The sequence below is a fragment of the Ricinus communis genome, chromosome 10 (assembly GCF_019578655.1).
Source record: "Ricinus communis isolate WT05 ecotype wild-type chromosome 10, ASM1957865v1, whole genome shotgun sequence".
Classification (NCBI taxonomy): Eukaryota; Viridiplantae; Streptophyta; class Magnoliopsida; order Malpighiales; family Euphorbiaceae; genus Ricinus; species Ricinus communis.
In genome coordinates, this window is record NC_063265.1 from 6,532,236 (window position 1) to 6,550,316 (window position 18,081).

General features: G+C 29.7%; 3 protein-coding genes across 4 annotated transcripts; all 3 read left to right on the plus strand.

Moving 5' to 3' along the window:
- The first annotated feature begins 2,182 nt into the window (after positions 1 to 2,182).
- Positions 2,183 to 10,920, plus strand: LOC8278935 (ethylene-overproduction protein 1). 2 transcript variants are annotated; one of them, XM_015723879.3, is made up of 5 exons: positions 2,183 to 2,504; positions 2,590 to 4,649; positions 6,299 to 6,590; positions 6,673 to 6,982; positions 9,991 to 10,920. In XM_015723879.3, exons 2-5 carry the CDS (start codon positions 2,590 to 2,592, stop codon positions 10,221 to 10,223), a joined length of 2,895 nt encoding a protein of 964 aa, XP_015579365.1. In that variant the 5' UTR covers positions 2,183 to 2,504; the 3' UTR covers positions 10,224 to 10,920. The 2 variants fall into 2 exon arrangements, with proteins under 2 accessions (XP_015579365.1, XP_002526653.2); XM_002526607.4 differs by having other exon boundaries at positions 2,183 to 4,649.
- A 149-nt stretch (positions 10,921 to 11,069) lies between these two features.
- On the plus strand, positions 11,070 to 14,301 carry LOC8263097. The gene is made up of 2 exons (XM_002526608.3): positions 11,070 to 12,084; positions 14,177 to 14,301. Exons 1-2 carry the CDS (start codon positions 11,266 to 11,268, stop codon positions 14,210 to 14,212), a joined length of 855 nt encoding a protein of 284 aa, XP_002526654.2. The 5' UTR covers positions 11,070 to 11,265; the 3' UTR covers positions 14,213 to 14,301.
- A 98-nt stretch (positions 14,302 to 14,399) lies between these two features.
- On the plus strand, positions 14,400 to 15,081 carry LOC8263094 (zinc finger A20 and AN1 domain-containing stress-associated protein 1). Its single transcript, XM_025158686.2, has one exon. The coding sequence runs from the start codon at positions 14,417 to 14,419 to the stop codon at positions 14,903 to 14,905; it is 489 nt and encodes a 162-aa protein (XP_025014454.2). The 5' UTR covers positions 14,400 to 14,416; the 3' UTR covers positions 14,906 to 15,081.
- The last annotated feature ends 3,000 nt before the right edge of the window (positions 15,082 to 18,081 follow it).

Here is an 18,081-nt window from a genome sequence, read left to right on the forward strand (position 1 = left end):
TTTTTTCAACAATCTTAGCTATTTTTCTGTAATTTATAAGATTATACCTAACTTTAAGTTTATATTTCTAGCCGGTAATTTCGTATTAAAAATGCTGATGTGATACAGAAAGTTAATAAAGTATTAGAAGAAGATAAAAGTTTTGCTAATTCAACAATTTAGTTTTCCAAAGCATTTTGAACAAAAAAGTCCCTTTGATTTTCAATTCTTCTTCTTTGCAACTATTTTCCTTCACTTTTTCAATATTTAAACATAAAACTAAAAAAAAAAACAATAATAACAACAACAAATAAAATTAAATAAACAATTAAAAAATGAAATAAAAAAAAACTCAAATGAAGAAAGAATTAAATTTTTAGTTAGGATTTTTTACTTGCTAGGAAAATACGTTTAAAGCACTATTTGAAGAGAAAAAGGCCTCTCGGTGAAGAAAATAATATTTCTTTTTGTTTATTAATTGTACACAAATCAGAAAAAAACGCAAGTTGGTTCAACTATTCTATATAGATGCCATATTAAGAATTTTATCTTTGCTTAATTGTAAATAAAAATCACGAATTTAAATTTTCAAAATTTTTATGATTTTTTTATTTTAACAAATTAGTATACAAATTTTAATATTTAATATTTAATATATAATTAAATTAGAATAAGTAATTAATAATTCTAATTACAATAAGAACATAATAAAAATTAAAATATTTAATAATTAATGTAAATTTAATTACAATAAGAAAGCCATGCATTGAATTAAAGTAAAATAAGAATTTTTGCTCTTGAAATTAGAGGTCTTAAATTTAAGACCTCCCTTCATCTATCATGGGATGTCTTTCATAGAATAATTAAGCAAAATGCTAGACTTCATAGGAAGTCACCTAAAAAAAATATATTCTCTTACTAACACTAATAAATAACATACAATCATATATTTAAAAAAGTTTAAAATCAAATTCTAAAAGTATTTATTTACATCTTATAAAAAAAAAAAAATTTTAGCTTATGTTAAGTAATTAAGTATTGGTATTGTAAAATCTCTATATAAATATTCATTAATTTAAAATTATAGATTATAATTGAACCTAGTTATATTTTATAATTTCCTAGTTAATTGATATTAATATTAAAATCATATTTATGATTTTCTAGATAATTTTAGTATTTAATAAATAAGTAAAATATCACCATTTTACTTTATTATAATATTTTATTTCAATTAAATGTATAATTTTTTATTGTAATTAAATACTATATTCAATTACTAAAAATTTTAATTTTAATTTTTTATTATAATTAAATTTATTATTTACTAATTTTAATTGAAATAAATATTTTTGTATGAGTTATTCAAAATTTAAAGTCATAATAAAATTATAAAAAAATAAAGTTCGTAAATCTTTTTGCCGTTAAGCTATATTGAATGTTTCAATCGCTATTATAAATTACAAAAAAATTATAAAATTTATATTAAAATTACTAAACTTAAGAAGTTATATTTTAAGTAATAAAAAACACTAAAAATTATTATTATTTTTCACAATTACCCCAATCATTAAATCATCCAAAGTCACTACTTCTTAAATAATTAGGCCAAAAAATATGTATACTAACAATAAACATTAAATTATTATTTAGCTAGAGACAGTAAATGTTAACTTTTTTATGGTTAGAATTGAGGATTTAAAATTCAGTTTTATATTTGAGTTATTTAACCATTCTAATTGAAAAACGTTTCTTCTTTTGCTTACAAATAAGAGTAAGAAGTCAAATTTAAAATTTAACTCTAAAAACGTAGTTATTGTAAATTAACTTAAATTTTGTTTTAAAAGAATTGTCAGATAAACCTACTTTATGAAGTAAATGGGGCATCAAAACAATAATGGCATATTTTGTGTCTGGTCGGAGTAGAATAATGGCATATTTTGGAGGAAACAGGACACCAGGACATGAAAGTTTAGTTTAGCGGCTCTCCTCTTCAACCGGAGTTTTTTTTGATTTTATTTTACTTTAACCGGAGAGAATTAAAAATAAAAATGAATAACAATAGAAAATAAAGGGAAAAATACAAAAATATCAAATTAAACAAACAAACAATCATATCATAGTAAACACCTAAAAAAAAGAAAAGAGAAAATATACAAATACATACTGTTAAACAAGAGAAACAATACACAAGAGAGAGAAAGGCGAGAGAGAGAGAGAGAGAGAGAGAGAGAGAGAGAGAGAGAGAGAGTCAAGAAAAGAAATAGAAATATAACCAAAAAAGAGAGAGTGGCCGTTTCAACGGCCACCTCCACCTCATTACCAAAAAAAAAAAAAAAAGGAAAAAAGGAAAAACTTCAACGGCTAAGCCATTAACAATTTTTTTTTTTTTGTAATTTCAATTGGCTTTCTCGGGAAAATCTCATAGAAAGTCCTAGAAAAATTTTCCACTAGCCTGCATCTACCATCGTCGCTCTTTCTGTTGTATCCTCATTCTTCATACGGTGGTTTTTGCAGGCTGTAAGGTATTTTCTTTTCTTGAATTAATTTGCATTTTGTTTCAATTTTGATTAATAAGTTTCTTTTTTCTTAATTAACAAACAAAAATAGATGCAGCATAATATATTTAGTTCAATGCGGAGTTTAAAGTTTATAGAAGGATGTAAAGGCACTCAGATTTACGCTCTTAATTCTAATGGCCACGGCCACAGTCACTCCGCCGGTAGCGGCGGTGGCGGAGGAGGAGGTTATGGAAGTGTCGGAGAAAAATTTTTACAACACCTCCATGACCTGAGAGTCAATTCTGTTAGAGCAAAACCTAATCGACCTTCACAATCGCAGACATCGTCTAATCAAGACTATAACAAAAACATCGCCGTTGAAAATCTTTTACCGTCTGGTTTACCTGATACCGATCTCCTCGAGCCGCAGATCGACCTTTGTCTTAGGTCTGTTGATTTCGTTGAAACCCTAGCTGATGTGTATCGTCAAATTGAGAATTCTACTCAATTTGAGAAACATAAGGTGTATTTACAGCAATGTGCGATATTTCGGGGTTTAGCCGATCCTAAACTGTTTCGAAGGTCTCTCCGTGTGGCAAGACAACACTCTGTGGATGTTCATTGGAAGATTGTGTTAGCTTCTTGGTTAAGATTTGAGAGGAGAGAAGATGAGCTTATTGGTACATCTGCTATGGATTGTTGTGGAAGGAATATTGAATGTCCTAAGGCTTGTCTGGTTTCTGGTTATAATCCTGAATCAGTTAATGATCATTGTTTGTGTTCGGGGTCTTCTAGAGATGATAATGGATGTGGTGAGGGTTTTTTAATAGGAGATGATGAGGAATGTTCAACTTCTGATGAAGATTTTGATATGTCGTTTTGTATTGGTGATGATGAGATTAGGTGTGTGAGGTATAATATTGCTTCACTTTCAAGACCTTTTAAAGCAATGCTGTATGGTAGTTTCACAGAGGCGAGGAGGGAGAAGATTAATTTCTCACAGAATGGGATTTCTGCTGATGGAATGAGAGCGGTAGAGTATTTTAGCAGGACAAAAGGATTAGGTTCTTTTGATTTGTCTATTATATTAGAGCTCCTTTCTTTGGCAAATAGGTTCTGTTGCGAGGAAATGAAGTCAGCTTGTGATGCTCATTTGGCATCTCTGGTTTCTGATATGGAGGATGCTGTGTTGCTAATTGAGTATGGATTAGAGGAGACTGCATATCTTTTAGTGGCTGCTTGTTTGCAGATGTTTTTGAGAGAGCTCCCTGGTTCACTGCACAATTCTCTTGTGATGAAATTGTTTTGTAGTCCAGAGGGTAGGGAGAGATTGGCTTTGGTTGGGCATGCTTCCTTTTTGTTGTATTTCTTCTTGAGCCAAATTGCTTTGGAGGAAGACATGAAATCCAATGCAACAGTGATGCTTTTGGAGAGGTTGGGAGAATGTGCAACTGAAGGTTGGGAGAAACAACTTGCTTATCACCTATTAGGTGTTGTGATGCTTGAAAGAAAAGAATATAAAGATGCTCAGAATTGGTTTGAAGCAGCAGTTGAGGCAGGTCATGTTTATTCATCAGTTGGTGTTGCAAGGGCAAGATACAAACGGGGCCACAAATATTCAGCATACAAGATGATGAATTCACTGGTTTCAGATTATAAACCAGTTGGGTGGATGTATCAGGAAAGGTCTCTATATTGTGTTGGAAAGGAGAAGTTGATGGATTTGAACACCGCAACTGAATTAGATCCAACTCTTACTTTTCCATACAAGTACAGGGCTGTTTTATTGGTGCAGGAGAACAGATTTGGACCAGCAATCTCAGAGCTCAACAAAATAATTGGTTTTAAGGTCTCTCCTGATTGTCTTGAATTACGAGCGTGGATTTCAATTGCTTTGGAGGATTATGAAGGAGCTCTCACAGATGTTCGAGCACTTTTAACTTTGGACCCAAATTACATGATGTTTCATGGAAAGATGCATGGTGATCGCTTGGTAGAAATTCTTCGCCCTCTTGTTCAGCAGTTGAGTCAGGCTGATTGCTGGATGCAACTATATGATAGGTGGTCCTCCGTTGATGATATAGGCTCCTTAGCTGTTGTACACCATATGTTAACAAATGACCCAGGGAAGAGCCTTCTACGGTTTAGGCAGTCTCTCCTCCTTTTACGGTAAAGGCACACTCATACCCTATTGATGCTTTTGCTCTGTGGTTGTTAGCCTTCTACTGTGCAGTTATAATATGTTTCAAGCACTAATATGGTTTTCTGATAATTGAGTTTGTTGTAAAGAATTAAAGAGCTTATACTTGTTGGTATCAGTGGGCTGTTTTAATATGTATGGGACAAGTGCTTTAGATTGGCATCTTGCATCGGCATAGAACTTGTATTCATGTTGCTAACTTGCTATTTCAAAAATGTAAATTCAGCCAGCTTTGCATTTTTAGCAGGATGATAAAATTAAATAACTGAAACTAAATAATTGTAACATTTTGCAACATACACACTTGCATAGTAGCATGCACATCCGTCAGATACTCTTCATGTGATGCATAATGCTAAAACACTAAGCTAACAGCTTTAAGATTAAAAGACATACTTAATGATTCCTGTTTATCTCTTTCTGTCCTCTTTCTTATAATCTATCGTCTAAAGATGCAACTTAAGCAGGCATGAAGGAGGTGGAAAAGTAATAGTGGGGAGAGTATTGTAAAAACAAAGCTTTTCTTTTTTTTTTTTTTCTAATTTGGATGGAGATATTTCTAAATCAACCGTGCTTGATGCTCCGTATCTGTTGCCTAATTATGTTTTTGAGCATGTTATGTAATGTGCATCTCTATTTTCCTCTGGTGAATGAAAGCCAAGCAAAGCAAAGACTTTGGAACTTTAGGTCTGTTGTTCAACATCATTTTTCTTTTGTGGGAACAATATATGCAATCCTTTTGATGTTTATGATATCAGATAATATCTCTTCAAGAGTTGGGTAGTGTCTGTTTGTATGCCACCCTTCAGTGTTACATAGAAGTTTGTTAGGGTGCTATGTGAAGTGTCCAACATTCTGTAATTCTGAGTGGCCTCCACTTGCTTTAACTGGATTGCAAACCAACAATTGAGACTTGAAATCTGCCCCTTGTTATGAGGCGTCAACCCCCTTTAACATTATTTTTCTTGTTTAAGATTATCTCTCTCTCTCTCTCTCTCTCTATCTCTCTCTCTCTCTTTTTCCTTTACACTTTCTACTTTTCTCTATTTATCCTTCTGCTAGTGAAGTGGATTGTTCAGCTCTCAAGAGCTAGGAAATGGTGAACACATTTCTTTAAATGGATTTGTATTTTGTTCTGAAATTCTATTTGTGTAGGCACCATTAGAAAATTTGTGAGCATAGAATATCAATGGATGTTATGGTTTAAGCTACTTGTAATAATGGATGGCATTTTTCTCCTCTGGCCTGGCCTGAAACATTCAATATTACTTCTGATCAAATGATGTTTTCACTGTTATTATTAGACGTGTGCGCACACACAATACATTCATAATTGTTGGTCGCTTTATATACATGTGTGTGTGTGTGTGTGTGTATATATGTTATTTAATCTTTATAGATTATCTGAATTTCTTTTTGCTTCTTAATGTTTTGTGCTTTCCCAATCCGATTTCATAAAACTGATTTGTTATCAAGACCTGCAATGAAGAAAATGGAAGTATATGTATGACATGCAGCATTGTTATTAATCCTCCTAAACCAATTTTTTTGCTTCTTAATCTCTTCTTATCATGGTTTTTAGATTCTAACGGTGTCCTTTTTGTTCTTAATGGTTTAGGCTAAATTGTCAAAAGGCTGCAATGCGTAGTTTGCGGTTGGCTAGAAATTATTCTAGTTCTGAGCATGAAAGGCTTGTTTACGAAGGATGGATTTTGTATGACACTGGCCATCGTGAAGAAGCGCTAGCCAAGGCTGAGGAGTCCATTTCAATTCAGAGATCATTTGAAGCCTTTTTTCTCAAGGCATATGCTTTAGCAGATTCAAGTCTTGATCCTGAGTCATCAATGTATGTTATTGAACTTCTGGAGGAAGCTCTTAGATGCCCTTCAGATGGCCTACGGAAAGGACAAGTAAGTGTCGATTTTGAAGCAATCTTACTATTTAATGCTCCTGATTATCTTTTTGAGCTGGGGGGATTATGCTGTTCTGCAGGCATTGAATAATCTAGGAAGTGTCTATGTTGATTGCGATAAGCTGGATCTTGCTGCGGATTGTTACATGAATGCACTCAATATTAAGCACACTAGAGCACATCAGGGTCTGGCACGCGTATACCATCTCAAAAATCAACGCAAAGCTGCATACGATGAGATGACAAAACTGATAGAGAAAGCCAGGAATAATGCATCCGCGTATGAGAAGCGTTCTGAGTACTGTGATCGGGACATGGCAAAGGGTGATCTTAGTATGGCAACGCAATTAGATCCCTTGAGGACATACCCTTACAGATACAGGGCAGCAGGTATGTGTAATGCTCACAGTTCTAGTTTCTTTAAGATCATTTTGATAGTCATAAATTGGTAACGCTACGATGATATATGGCATCATAGATATCTGTGGCAATTTGATTTCGACACTAGACTGGTGAGATGTTATAATCTGTGATAAAATATCATTTATATCATTGTTAGTGACGACTAAAGTAAATTACTCATTGGAAATCTCTTTTTACTGTCCGATTAGGGTGGTATTAGTGAGATTAATTCAGGTTCTAGGTCAAAGATTCTCTTTGGTCATCAAGAAACACCAAAATTTACTTGTCTTGGACGGAACTATTTTCAATTAGAAGGGGGAAATTTGTCGTTTGATTAGTTTGATCCCAATGGAGTATATACATGGGCCATAACCACATAAGATAGTTAGGTCACAGGTCTCTTTAATATTGTATCAATGTGCTTGCATATGTGATTTTTCTCCATGCTTTCTATGATTATAGCCACTTCTACTAGTTCTACACTTACTTCTCCCGATGCCTTCTTGTTAATGCTGTAATCTGTTTGAGTTCTATTCTATAGCGGGTGGATGATCAGTCCGTCTTTTGTAACCATTAGTTTATAAAAGATGTGAGACAAAGATATGTTTGGCCATTCATGTAAACAAATTACGTGTACTTTTAGTAGCAGGTATTATTTATGGTTACTTTATTTATTAGCTACTCTGTTTTCATGTTGCTTCTTACCACAAGGTGGGAATTGTTTCTATCACCTAGAAGATATTAGCAAATGAAGGTTTCTTTTTCTTAAACCAAGTGCTCATAAATTGCTTTTAGTACATCATGAATAGATCTTTTATCTATTCAACATTTACAGAGTCCGCTGATATTTAACTGTTCACGAATAATTGTACCACAAATGCTGGGATGTCTTCGTGCCATTACTCTTGGGTGGTTTTTTGATTGGTGGCTATTCATTTTAAACTATTGTCAGTTCTAATAGTGAAGATTCAAATTTCAAAATGAGGTCCGGTTGGTGGGTGCCTTTGTACCATTGTACTTCTTTTGTCACTTTTTGTGTCTTGGGCTGTGGACTTTAACTTCTATGATCAGTTATTGCCTGTCCCTGAAAATGTCAAATATATTAGTTGCTGAGGAAGGAATTATTTGGGGAGGTGGAATTTGACTGTCTCCTCTTTTTCTAGAGGTAGTTTTCTACTGCAATATGCCTAGCATGTTTGCTTATAATACGAACAATGGATACAGTGATCTGGCAGGAGTTAACAGCTTAATCATTAATAAATTATTGACAAGTGATTTATGATTCATTTTTTGGTGTCCTTACTGAATAACTGATGTGATAAATTATGAAGTTACTTTACAGTTGAATTTACAGGATTCTGTGTTGTGTTTGACTTGAAAGGTCTATATTTCATTTGGGTTCACATCTGAGTCAATACACAAGTCTAGATTAGTAGTGCCTGTGATGTAATTACCAACCTAGCAGGGTTTTGAGAGGTTTACTGGTTCTTGTTGCTTTTATCTGCTAACAGTCTTCCTTTCATATGGAACTCAATCATGGAATAGGCTTTCTGTTGCATATGGTGTTCAACTGTTTAATTATTATTTTTAGTAATAATACGGTTGTTTTCATTATTTTCATGATAATGTGATTAGCTTGCATATATGGAGCAAAGATGCGATTAGCTCTAGTAGGATACAAATTGGTAGCTATAAATTGGACAGTTGGTGGAGTTTTGTTCTCATTGCTTCCTTGAGAATGCCCAAACCTATGACTAGTTATTTTTGTTGGATTTAGCTCTATGAGAAATAGGTGTTTCTGTCGTGTTAAACTACCACAGATTGACTCATTGATTTAAATAATGGTAATAGCCGTGATTGTGGTCGCGGCCGCATGTAATGGAAACAAGTTTATAATGACCATGACGTCATGTAACAGAGTATCAGTATGCAAAATTTCTTTGGTAAATTACGAAATGCATAGAATTAATAGATTTTAAAGGAATTTGCTAGACTTAAAGAATGCAACTGCATAATGAGCATAAATTCCTAAAGAAAAGACATTTAGTCCCATAGTTTCAAGTCATCATTGTACATTAACTACAATAACTAGCACTGAGCACGATAGATGTCTAAAAGTTTACATATCTAACATTCTTTCACTACCAAAAAGGGTGTCTAGGAGTACTTGGGTCACATCTTGACTTTGATAATGGCTGTCACTATTATGTAACGGCCGTTACAGATACAAAATTTAAATACCCATTAAAAAATGGGTGGAACCATAACAGGGAGGTTTTTTTCCATTAATTAATGGCTGTAACATAATAGCCTTTTCTTTATAAAACTTATGGACTGAGCATGAAGTCATGAATGATGATTAAAATTATCGGCCATAATTTCTTCCAGCCATTGAATTAGGATTAGAGTTGAAAATTCCTGATGTTAATTTGAGCCTAATATGATAGCGAAGGCATAGTTGCAGATCAAGTCTTCTTTGGTATTTGACACTTCTTAAAGCTTAAAGATTGGCAATTAGAGTGGCTAGTTGACCTCATGTTTTTAAGTGTTGATAAGTGTTTCAGATTAAATATAGTCTTCTTGGTTGAGCCTCAATGCTTGTCTAGATAATTCAGCTGCAGATTAATCGTGTATGGAAGGATGCTTGTTTAATTGTACTGCAGGAGTGTTGCATCTCTGTGCGAATTTGCTTCTGAAGTTGGCATATCCAGTATATTTTAGTTTTTTCTATTTCAGTTAGCTAAAGGAGAAGGTGAATAGTAGTTTCTTCCCCATCTTTTTCTTTCTTTCTTTTTTCCCCATCTTTTTGGTATTCATTTGTTCTCTTGACTTCAAGTTTAGTGGAGAGAATTCACCTCTGTGCTAATGCTTTCAAAAGTAAAACTTTTGTTATAGTAATTCAGCCTGTAGTTGAAATTCATTGGGGAATACATACATGAAGTTTATCTAGTGCGAGAGACATTGAATTACAACAACTAATACTTTGTTCGTTTCAGTATTGATGGATGATCACAAAGAAGCTGAGGCCGTAGCTGAGCTCTCGAAGGCCATAGTTTTCAAGCCAGATTTGCAGCTGCTACATCTTCGAGCTGCATTTTATGACTCAATGGGTGATAATATCTCTACCATTCGAGACTGTGAGGCTGCCCTTTGTCTTGATTCCAGTCATGGGGATACCATTGAGCTCTATAATAAAGCAAGGGAGCATGCAGATGAACAACAAAAGTGAGAATAAGAAATGTGTTGTCAACGCGTTACATCTTTATGAAGCCAATATTTTAATTGCCGGCTCTCCTCTATTTAATTTTTTTGGGTACAAGAAAGGTCAGTGATTGTCCTGGCTAGTCATTTTTTTGGATTTTCTCTCTAGGAAAATCAAGATGAAGATGTGTCAGGCAATTCTATAGGAAAGAAAAGAAGAAATCTATTTTTATTGTTATTTTTTAATTTTGGGGGAAAAGAGGAGGAAAGAAAAATTAGGGAGTGAGATAGCATGTAAATAGATGTATTCTACGTTTATATTTTGGGATTAATGTATGATATAAGTGCTGCAGACTGTTTCTGCCGCTACTCCCCAAATTTCCACTTCAGCAAAGATTGTAATGGAAGTACCACAGTCAGAAAGAAAACATGTACATGAATGGAAGCCTGTGTTCAAGTCTGTCCCTATTAGAGGTTTACAGATAATCTTTTTTCTTTTTCTTTTTCTTTTTGGTCTTTTTCATGCGAAGCATTTACAATGTACTGTAACTCTTCTGATACTGTCTTTGTAATGATTTACGAGCTTCACAATTTTCCAACGTATCAAGTACTCTTGGAAGAGACTTAATCCTCACAGCTCGATATTTCTCAATTGATTCAAGGCTCTACTTGTATGCCATTGTATATACTTTATTTACTATAATTATTTTTAATTTCTCCTAGCAGTCCTTGAATTCCTTGTCCATTTCAGATCAATTTATGGCTTATTCATATTTGTCTAGTACAAAAGTTGAAATAGGCTGCATTATTGAATTTATTGTCAGCCTTAGAAGTAACTCTTGAATTGGAACTTGCCTTTTCCAATCTCTAGTAAAGGAGTCCTTTCCGCCTCAACTGTGAGCATTAATAAAGCAGAAAAAAAGTTGTAATGGTTTGCACGAGATACCTATAGTTTCACCTGCATTCTGATAATATCATTCAACCACTTTTGATCACTTTTCTTCATTCTTCTAGACCTCTCCAGTTGTCCCTTTTTTCCCCATTTACAATCTGTTGGTGGTACAAAGCTGATGAATTTTCATGCTTATATGGAAGAAGCAAGGAAAAAAGCTACAGATGCAAATTTCCCCAGAAAGCTGGACTTCAGTTTACCACTCTTATCGACTAGGCGGCTTGGCGGATTCCATAGTACAAGTTCAGGCATCGTTTCTCAGGATGCAAGTGATGGGATCCCATTTTGCTGGGAAAGAGCGCCCGGTAAACCGAAAAATACAGAGCAGAATGACATCCATGATGGTGAAACTCCTCGTCCGAGGCTCCCACCCTGCAGATGGCAGCCAGAGAAGAAGACAAGTAGAAATGATAATGTCAACACTCACTATCAGGATGATGGCTGTGATGCTGATGTTGATGAAAATGGCGACGAAGATGAGGATGATTTGTTCTCGGACGCTGTAGACATATTATCACTGACAGAAGCAATAGACATTGTTCAGAAAGCCGAAGATGATCACGGATTAGATAGACTAAATTTAGAGAGTATCAACTCTACCGAAAGCCAGTCCCCAAATTTCATGATTGAACGGTTTCTTCCTGATGCTACTGCATTAGCTGCATCATCTGTATTATACGCGTCGAGAAATTTGAACAATAATCTTCCTAATTTTGGCGAAAATTACGTCGAGGAATATGTTTCACAAACAGTTGGGCGATCACATTCTTCGGAGGCTACGCTGAAAGGTTGTGGTCTTGAAATATTGTCCCCCTGGCGTATGAAGCATAAGCTATGTGGAGTAAAGAGCCCTGTGCGGCAAGTCTCGCCTACTCTGCAATCTCTATCTACTGCAAAACAAAAGAAACATTGTTCAACTCATAGTCCTTCTAGTATTGTAAGTAAGAAATATATTTAATTTATTATCCATAATGACTTTTCTTACTCTATTTTCTTTATAATATATAGTATTCGGTCCGTATGTTACGCTCATAAATTATTATTATTATTATAAAAATCATAAAATAAAAGTATTTAATCAATTAGTATAAAATATAATATCTAACTATTTTATGAATATTTTTTACTATATAATAAAAACTCATTTGTTATTATATTATTTAATTTAATGGATAGTTAGATTTCAAATAAGAAAAATATTATTTAATTATAATAAATTGATTAATTATATATAGAATTAGGATAGGATAAGATTATGATTAATTATGAGGGTATTATATTAGTTATAATATTCATTAAAATTATCTTTTTTACTTTTTATTTTCAATTTTTACAAAAATTTATATTGAATTGTTTGAACTCTATTATAAGTATATATATAATTTATGATATAATAATTCACCGGTTTCTTATAGGATTAAAAATGTAAAATAAATTATCTCTACAGTCATATACTTAAAATCAAGTTAAATTTATAACTATGAGGAGGTTATAACTTAATAAAGGTTTGATGATTTAATACTTAGCTATTTGTTTACCTATACGTTGTACGATCGTTATTATTATCTCAATTATAAAATTAAATTTATAGATATAATTAATTAATTATTTAATATTTAATTTTAATTTATAATAATTTTAAAAATAATAGTAAACAAACTACTTTTAAATATTTCTAATATTTTTAGAATTTATTTATATTACTGCAATAATAAAATATTTGATTACTAATATTATCTTTAAATTAATACTATCATTAAATTATTTATTTATTAACTCTAATATTATATAAATTAATACTATCAATATAATTGATATTATTATTTTTCAAAATTATAAATTATTGTATAATTAAAAATTAATATAATAGTGAATAAAATATTTTAAAATATTATTTTTTATAATTAGAATTGTTCTCTAATTAGAAAACTAATTTACTAGTTAATATAATATTAAAATATAATTAATATGCTATTTTTCAGAATAATTATTATCTAATTAGGAAATTAATCATTATCTAATTCGAAAAATAATTTATTAGTAATATGTTATATTTTATGATTAGAATAAGTATTTAATTAGGAATATGACTTATTAATCAATAGATTAATAGAAAATACCACAAAATTACACATAAGCTTAAATCTTATGTGTAAAAAATAGTAGACAGTCAAAATAAAAATCCTACATGTTAAAAAATTTTAGGTATGAGAAATTGATATATATATATATAGATTTTATTGGCGAATGATAGAAATAAGAGATAAGATATGTAAAATACGATGAGACAAAGAAATACTACATCAAGATAAAATATAGTATAATATATATTTTTAAAAAATTATATATATAAATATTACTATATAAATAATTTCTTAAGATGAGACTTAAAAATTTATAACTTATTACAATAGAGAGTTTATTCTTATTTAAAACTGGTCCAAATTATGACCGTAATTTTTTTATCGTTATGTACAAGTTATTCCTATATGGAATATCACTATGGAGAGATTGTATATGAGATTATGATAAAATTAGAATTGAATTGAATTGCTCTGTAGAATTATAAAAAATTAACCACTAATTAATTCTACTAGGATTAGAAAATTAAATTAATTATATATAAAATTAAAATATATATATTATTAAGTTAAAAAAATTTCAGGTTAGTGCTTAAATATATATACATATATTATAGGTATAGTACTAAAGTAATTTAGATATAATAACTATACAAAATCTCAATTATTTTGATTGATTATACAAATGTGTGATTAAATAGCTATTATATTTATACATCTTCTAATGATAAGATTAAATTTGTTAAACAGATTTGAGTTTGAATTGGATATTAAGATTGGAATTCTAACTATGCGTGCTAATTAACTGTACGTGGAGCTATATATTTTCTTTATTTGCAATTATATTTATAAATAATAATAGTAAATATTAAATAATTATAAGTGTATATATAGTATAAACAAATAATGACAACGAAGGACTTACTTGAGCTTTCCTCATCCTAACAGGAGACTGGTAAAGAAGGTTCAAGTTCAAGAACATAACATAAGTTTTCCTATTCAAAATATATATGGATTGTCTTCTCAAATCCAATTTAGGAAAACCCTCAAATCCAATTTAAGAAAAACTCAAATCCCTTCTCTATATATACAGCAGCAACAAGGAACAGTATTCACATATCTGAATCAAATTATTTACAATAGATTCATTAGAATTATTTAACCCGATCTTCTCAAGTTTTCAAGAACATGGAACCGCAGAACAGCTCATCATGTACTCCTCCTTTATGCGCCAGAGGCTGCGGCTTCTATGGGACAGCAGAGAACCGTAACATGTGCTCGAAGTGCTACAATGACTATCTCAAACAAGAACTAATTGATAAAAAAGCTGCTTCAATCTGTGCTTCGGTTAGCTCGGACAAAAAGATCGACACCACTAATCAATCTGTGCCAACTTGTATTGACGGTGAACGAGGGAGTAGTGCAACAAAGATTGCTCCGTGTTCGTCTTCGTCTTCGTCTTCGTCTTCATCTCCAACCGTGAAGAACAGATGCCGGAGTTGCAACAAGAAGGTGGGTCTGACAGGATTTGCATGCCGCTGTGGGAAGGTCTTTTGTGGGATGCACCGATACTCTGACGAGCACCGTTGCACCTTTGATTACAAGGAGTTTGATCGCCAGATTTTGGTTAAGCACAATCCAGTGATAAGGGGTGATAAACTAGATGACAGGGTCTGATTAGGGACACATATTTGTCTTCTTTGATTTTACGTTTGATGCTCATGTACACGGTTTCAGTCGCTGTGTTTAACCAAACTCTGCTTCTGAAATTCCAGGATACTTTCTTCTCATTGTTTTAGTAAATTTTTTAAAATTATCAATGGTATTATTATATTATATTTTAATCTTCTAAATTATTATTTTTAACAATTAGCCCAAATTAATTATTTATCTTGTGATATTATAATTTAGTGGTCAAGTTTGAATATGGGTGGCCTCTTCTCTCTGTTTTTTTTTTTTATGTCAACAGTCAAATTGCATTAATAAAGCCTCAGACCCTCAATTCAAAAAGAACCAAATCCAAACACATTATAAACCATCACAGATCCTAAGGATGAGATTAACAAAGCACTATAACAGCAGAAGAAACGCGGCCGCTTATACCCGTTTGGGTAATGGTTTCATAAATTTTGTGGATTATGAATGAATGAAAATTTGCTTAGTACAAGTCTTAAGAATGAATCTTTTTGTAATGAAGGCAAAAGATATAAACTTTAATAACTGAATACAATCTACAATCAATAATCATAATATATATAAAAATACGTGAATTTGTAAAATTATTAAAGTGGCTTTATAATTAGTGTTATTAAAATTGATTAATTTGATTTTTAAATTAATTTAATATAATTAATAATGTGAGATAAAATTTATATACAAGTAAAATATTAAAAGATTATAAATAAAAAAATAAAAAAGTCTATTTAAATTGATTTTTTAACACCTTAAAAAAATAGTATCATATTACCCTACGACCTATGTCTACTAAAATTGCTCTACAACGTGTTATTTTAGGCTACCAATTGTAAATGGATCGGGATTCTTATAATTTTTCATTAGTTATATGTATTATTTTGTCCAAGTTAGTTTAACCTAACCATTAAGCCAATATCGTCTAACTAATATATTATTATTATTATTATCCTCTTAAAATAACTTTTTCTCATATTTTATAATTCATATTAAAATTTTTAATAAAATTAGACTTCTAAAATTAGACATATATTTAATGAATCATTAATATTATTTATTAATATATTTAATCAATAAATTATTAGATTAACTTAATTAATTAAATAATTAATAAACTTTTTTTTAATAAATTTATCTAAATATAAAAAAAAATGCAAATAGAAGAGACATACAAAAATACTGAAAAGTTGTGATATTAGTGTTGTTGAGTATGACGATAAATCTATATATATATATATAATTGATATTACTAATTTTTGGATTAAAAATTATTATATAATAAAAGAATAAATTTATTATTGAATAAAATATTAAAAATATAATTTTAGATATTATTTTCTAGAATTAGAATTATTATCCAATTAGAAAAATAATTTATTAGTCAATATAATATTAAAATATAATTAATATGCCATTTCTTATGATAGAACTAATATCATTATCTAATTAGAAAACTATTTATTCGTTAATAAAATATTAAAATATAATTAATATCTTATTTTTTAAAAATATAGTCAGTATTTAATTAGAAATGTAACTTATTAATCAATAAATTAATAGAAAAAACTATAAAATCACACATCAATTTGAATTCCATTTATAAAAAATAAATACACATGTCAAAATAAAAATCTTATGTATCAAAAATTAAAAGTACATGTCAAAACAATTTTGAGCCTTAGAAATTAATATATAGATATATATATATATCTCTATATTGAACTCTTTTTAAATTGATTGAAGCTACCACGTTTGTATAGTTAATAACCCTACTTGAGTTATTTACTAACTAAAACGAGCTTATCAAAATATCTAAAAATTATTTTCTTATAAATTATATAATAATGAATTACTATTCAATTTATTTAAACTATCTCAAGTTTATTATAGTATTTTTTAATAAAATAAAATTTCTATACATCATTATAGTTATAATATAGTCATAAAATTTTCATAACAAATGATGCAAAATAGAAATCCATAATGTATAGATTTATTAATCTCATCCACTATTCACACTCAATAAGAAAAAACTAGTAAATCTTTAAAAGTACTTACGGTTTCAAAAAGACATGGATAATTTACTACTGCTTGTATTTTGCCGTAAGTTTTCTTATGTAAGGAAAATAATTAATGCTTTAAAGAATGCTCTATTCGTAATCACAAAAATAATTAATTTCTTTTAAAAAATAACAGTTATCATAAATTTTTTTACAAATTAAATTAATTTTCTGTAAGTGTTACCTTTTGCAAAGAAATGAATGATATTTATAAAAATATGATTGTTTTGGAAAAATTTAATAATTTATAACAATATTGGTAAATTTATGAAAAATATTAAAATATTTCATAATCGTATAATTTTTTGCTAAATTACAAAAATGATAATTCTATTCATATTTTTCGTAAATTTAAAAATATGTTTTACAAAAGCTACTAGTTGCAAAAAATGAATGGTATTAGAAAAATATAATTACTTTTGCGAAATTTAATTATTTACGAAAAATTGACAAATTTATAAATATATTAAATTTTTTTATAATCGTAAAATTTATTGCTAAATTATAAAAAATGATAATTTTTTTATATTTTTTCATAAATTAAAATAATTTCTTGCAATTAGTATTACTTGCCAAAAAATGAATGATATTACAAAAATATAATTATTTTGAAATATTTAATAATTTATAAAAAATTTGACAAATAGTAAATTTTCATAATTGTAAAATTTATTGCTAAATTATGAAAAATAATGATTCTCTTTATATTCTCACGAATTAAAAATAATATTTTGTAAGTGTTATTACTTGCAGAAAAATGAACGATATTATAAAAATATGATTACTTTTATAGAATTTAATAATATTAAAAGTTAGCAAGTTTATAAAAAATATTAAATTTTTATATTCCTTCGCAAATTAAAATAATTTTTGTAATTGGCATGACTCGTGAAAAAATGAATGTTATTACAAGAATATTATTACTTTTGTGAAATTTAATGGTTTTTAAAAAATTGATAAATTCTTGAAAAATATTAAATTTTTTTACCATAATAAATTTATTGCTAAATTATAAAAATGGCAATCTTTTTTAAATTTTTTTAAAAATTAAATTTTTATAAGTACTATTATTTGTTAAAAAATAAATAATATTATAAAAAA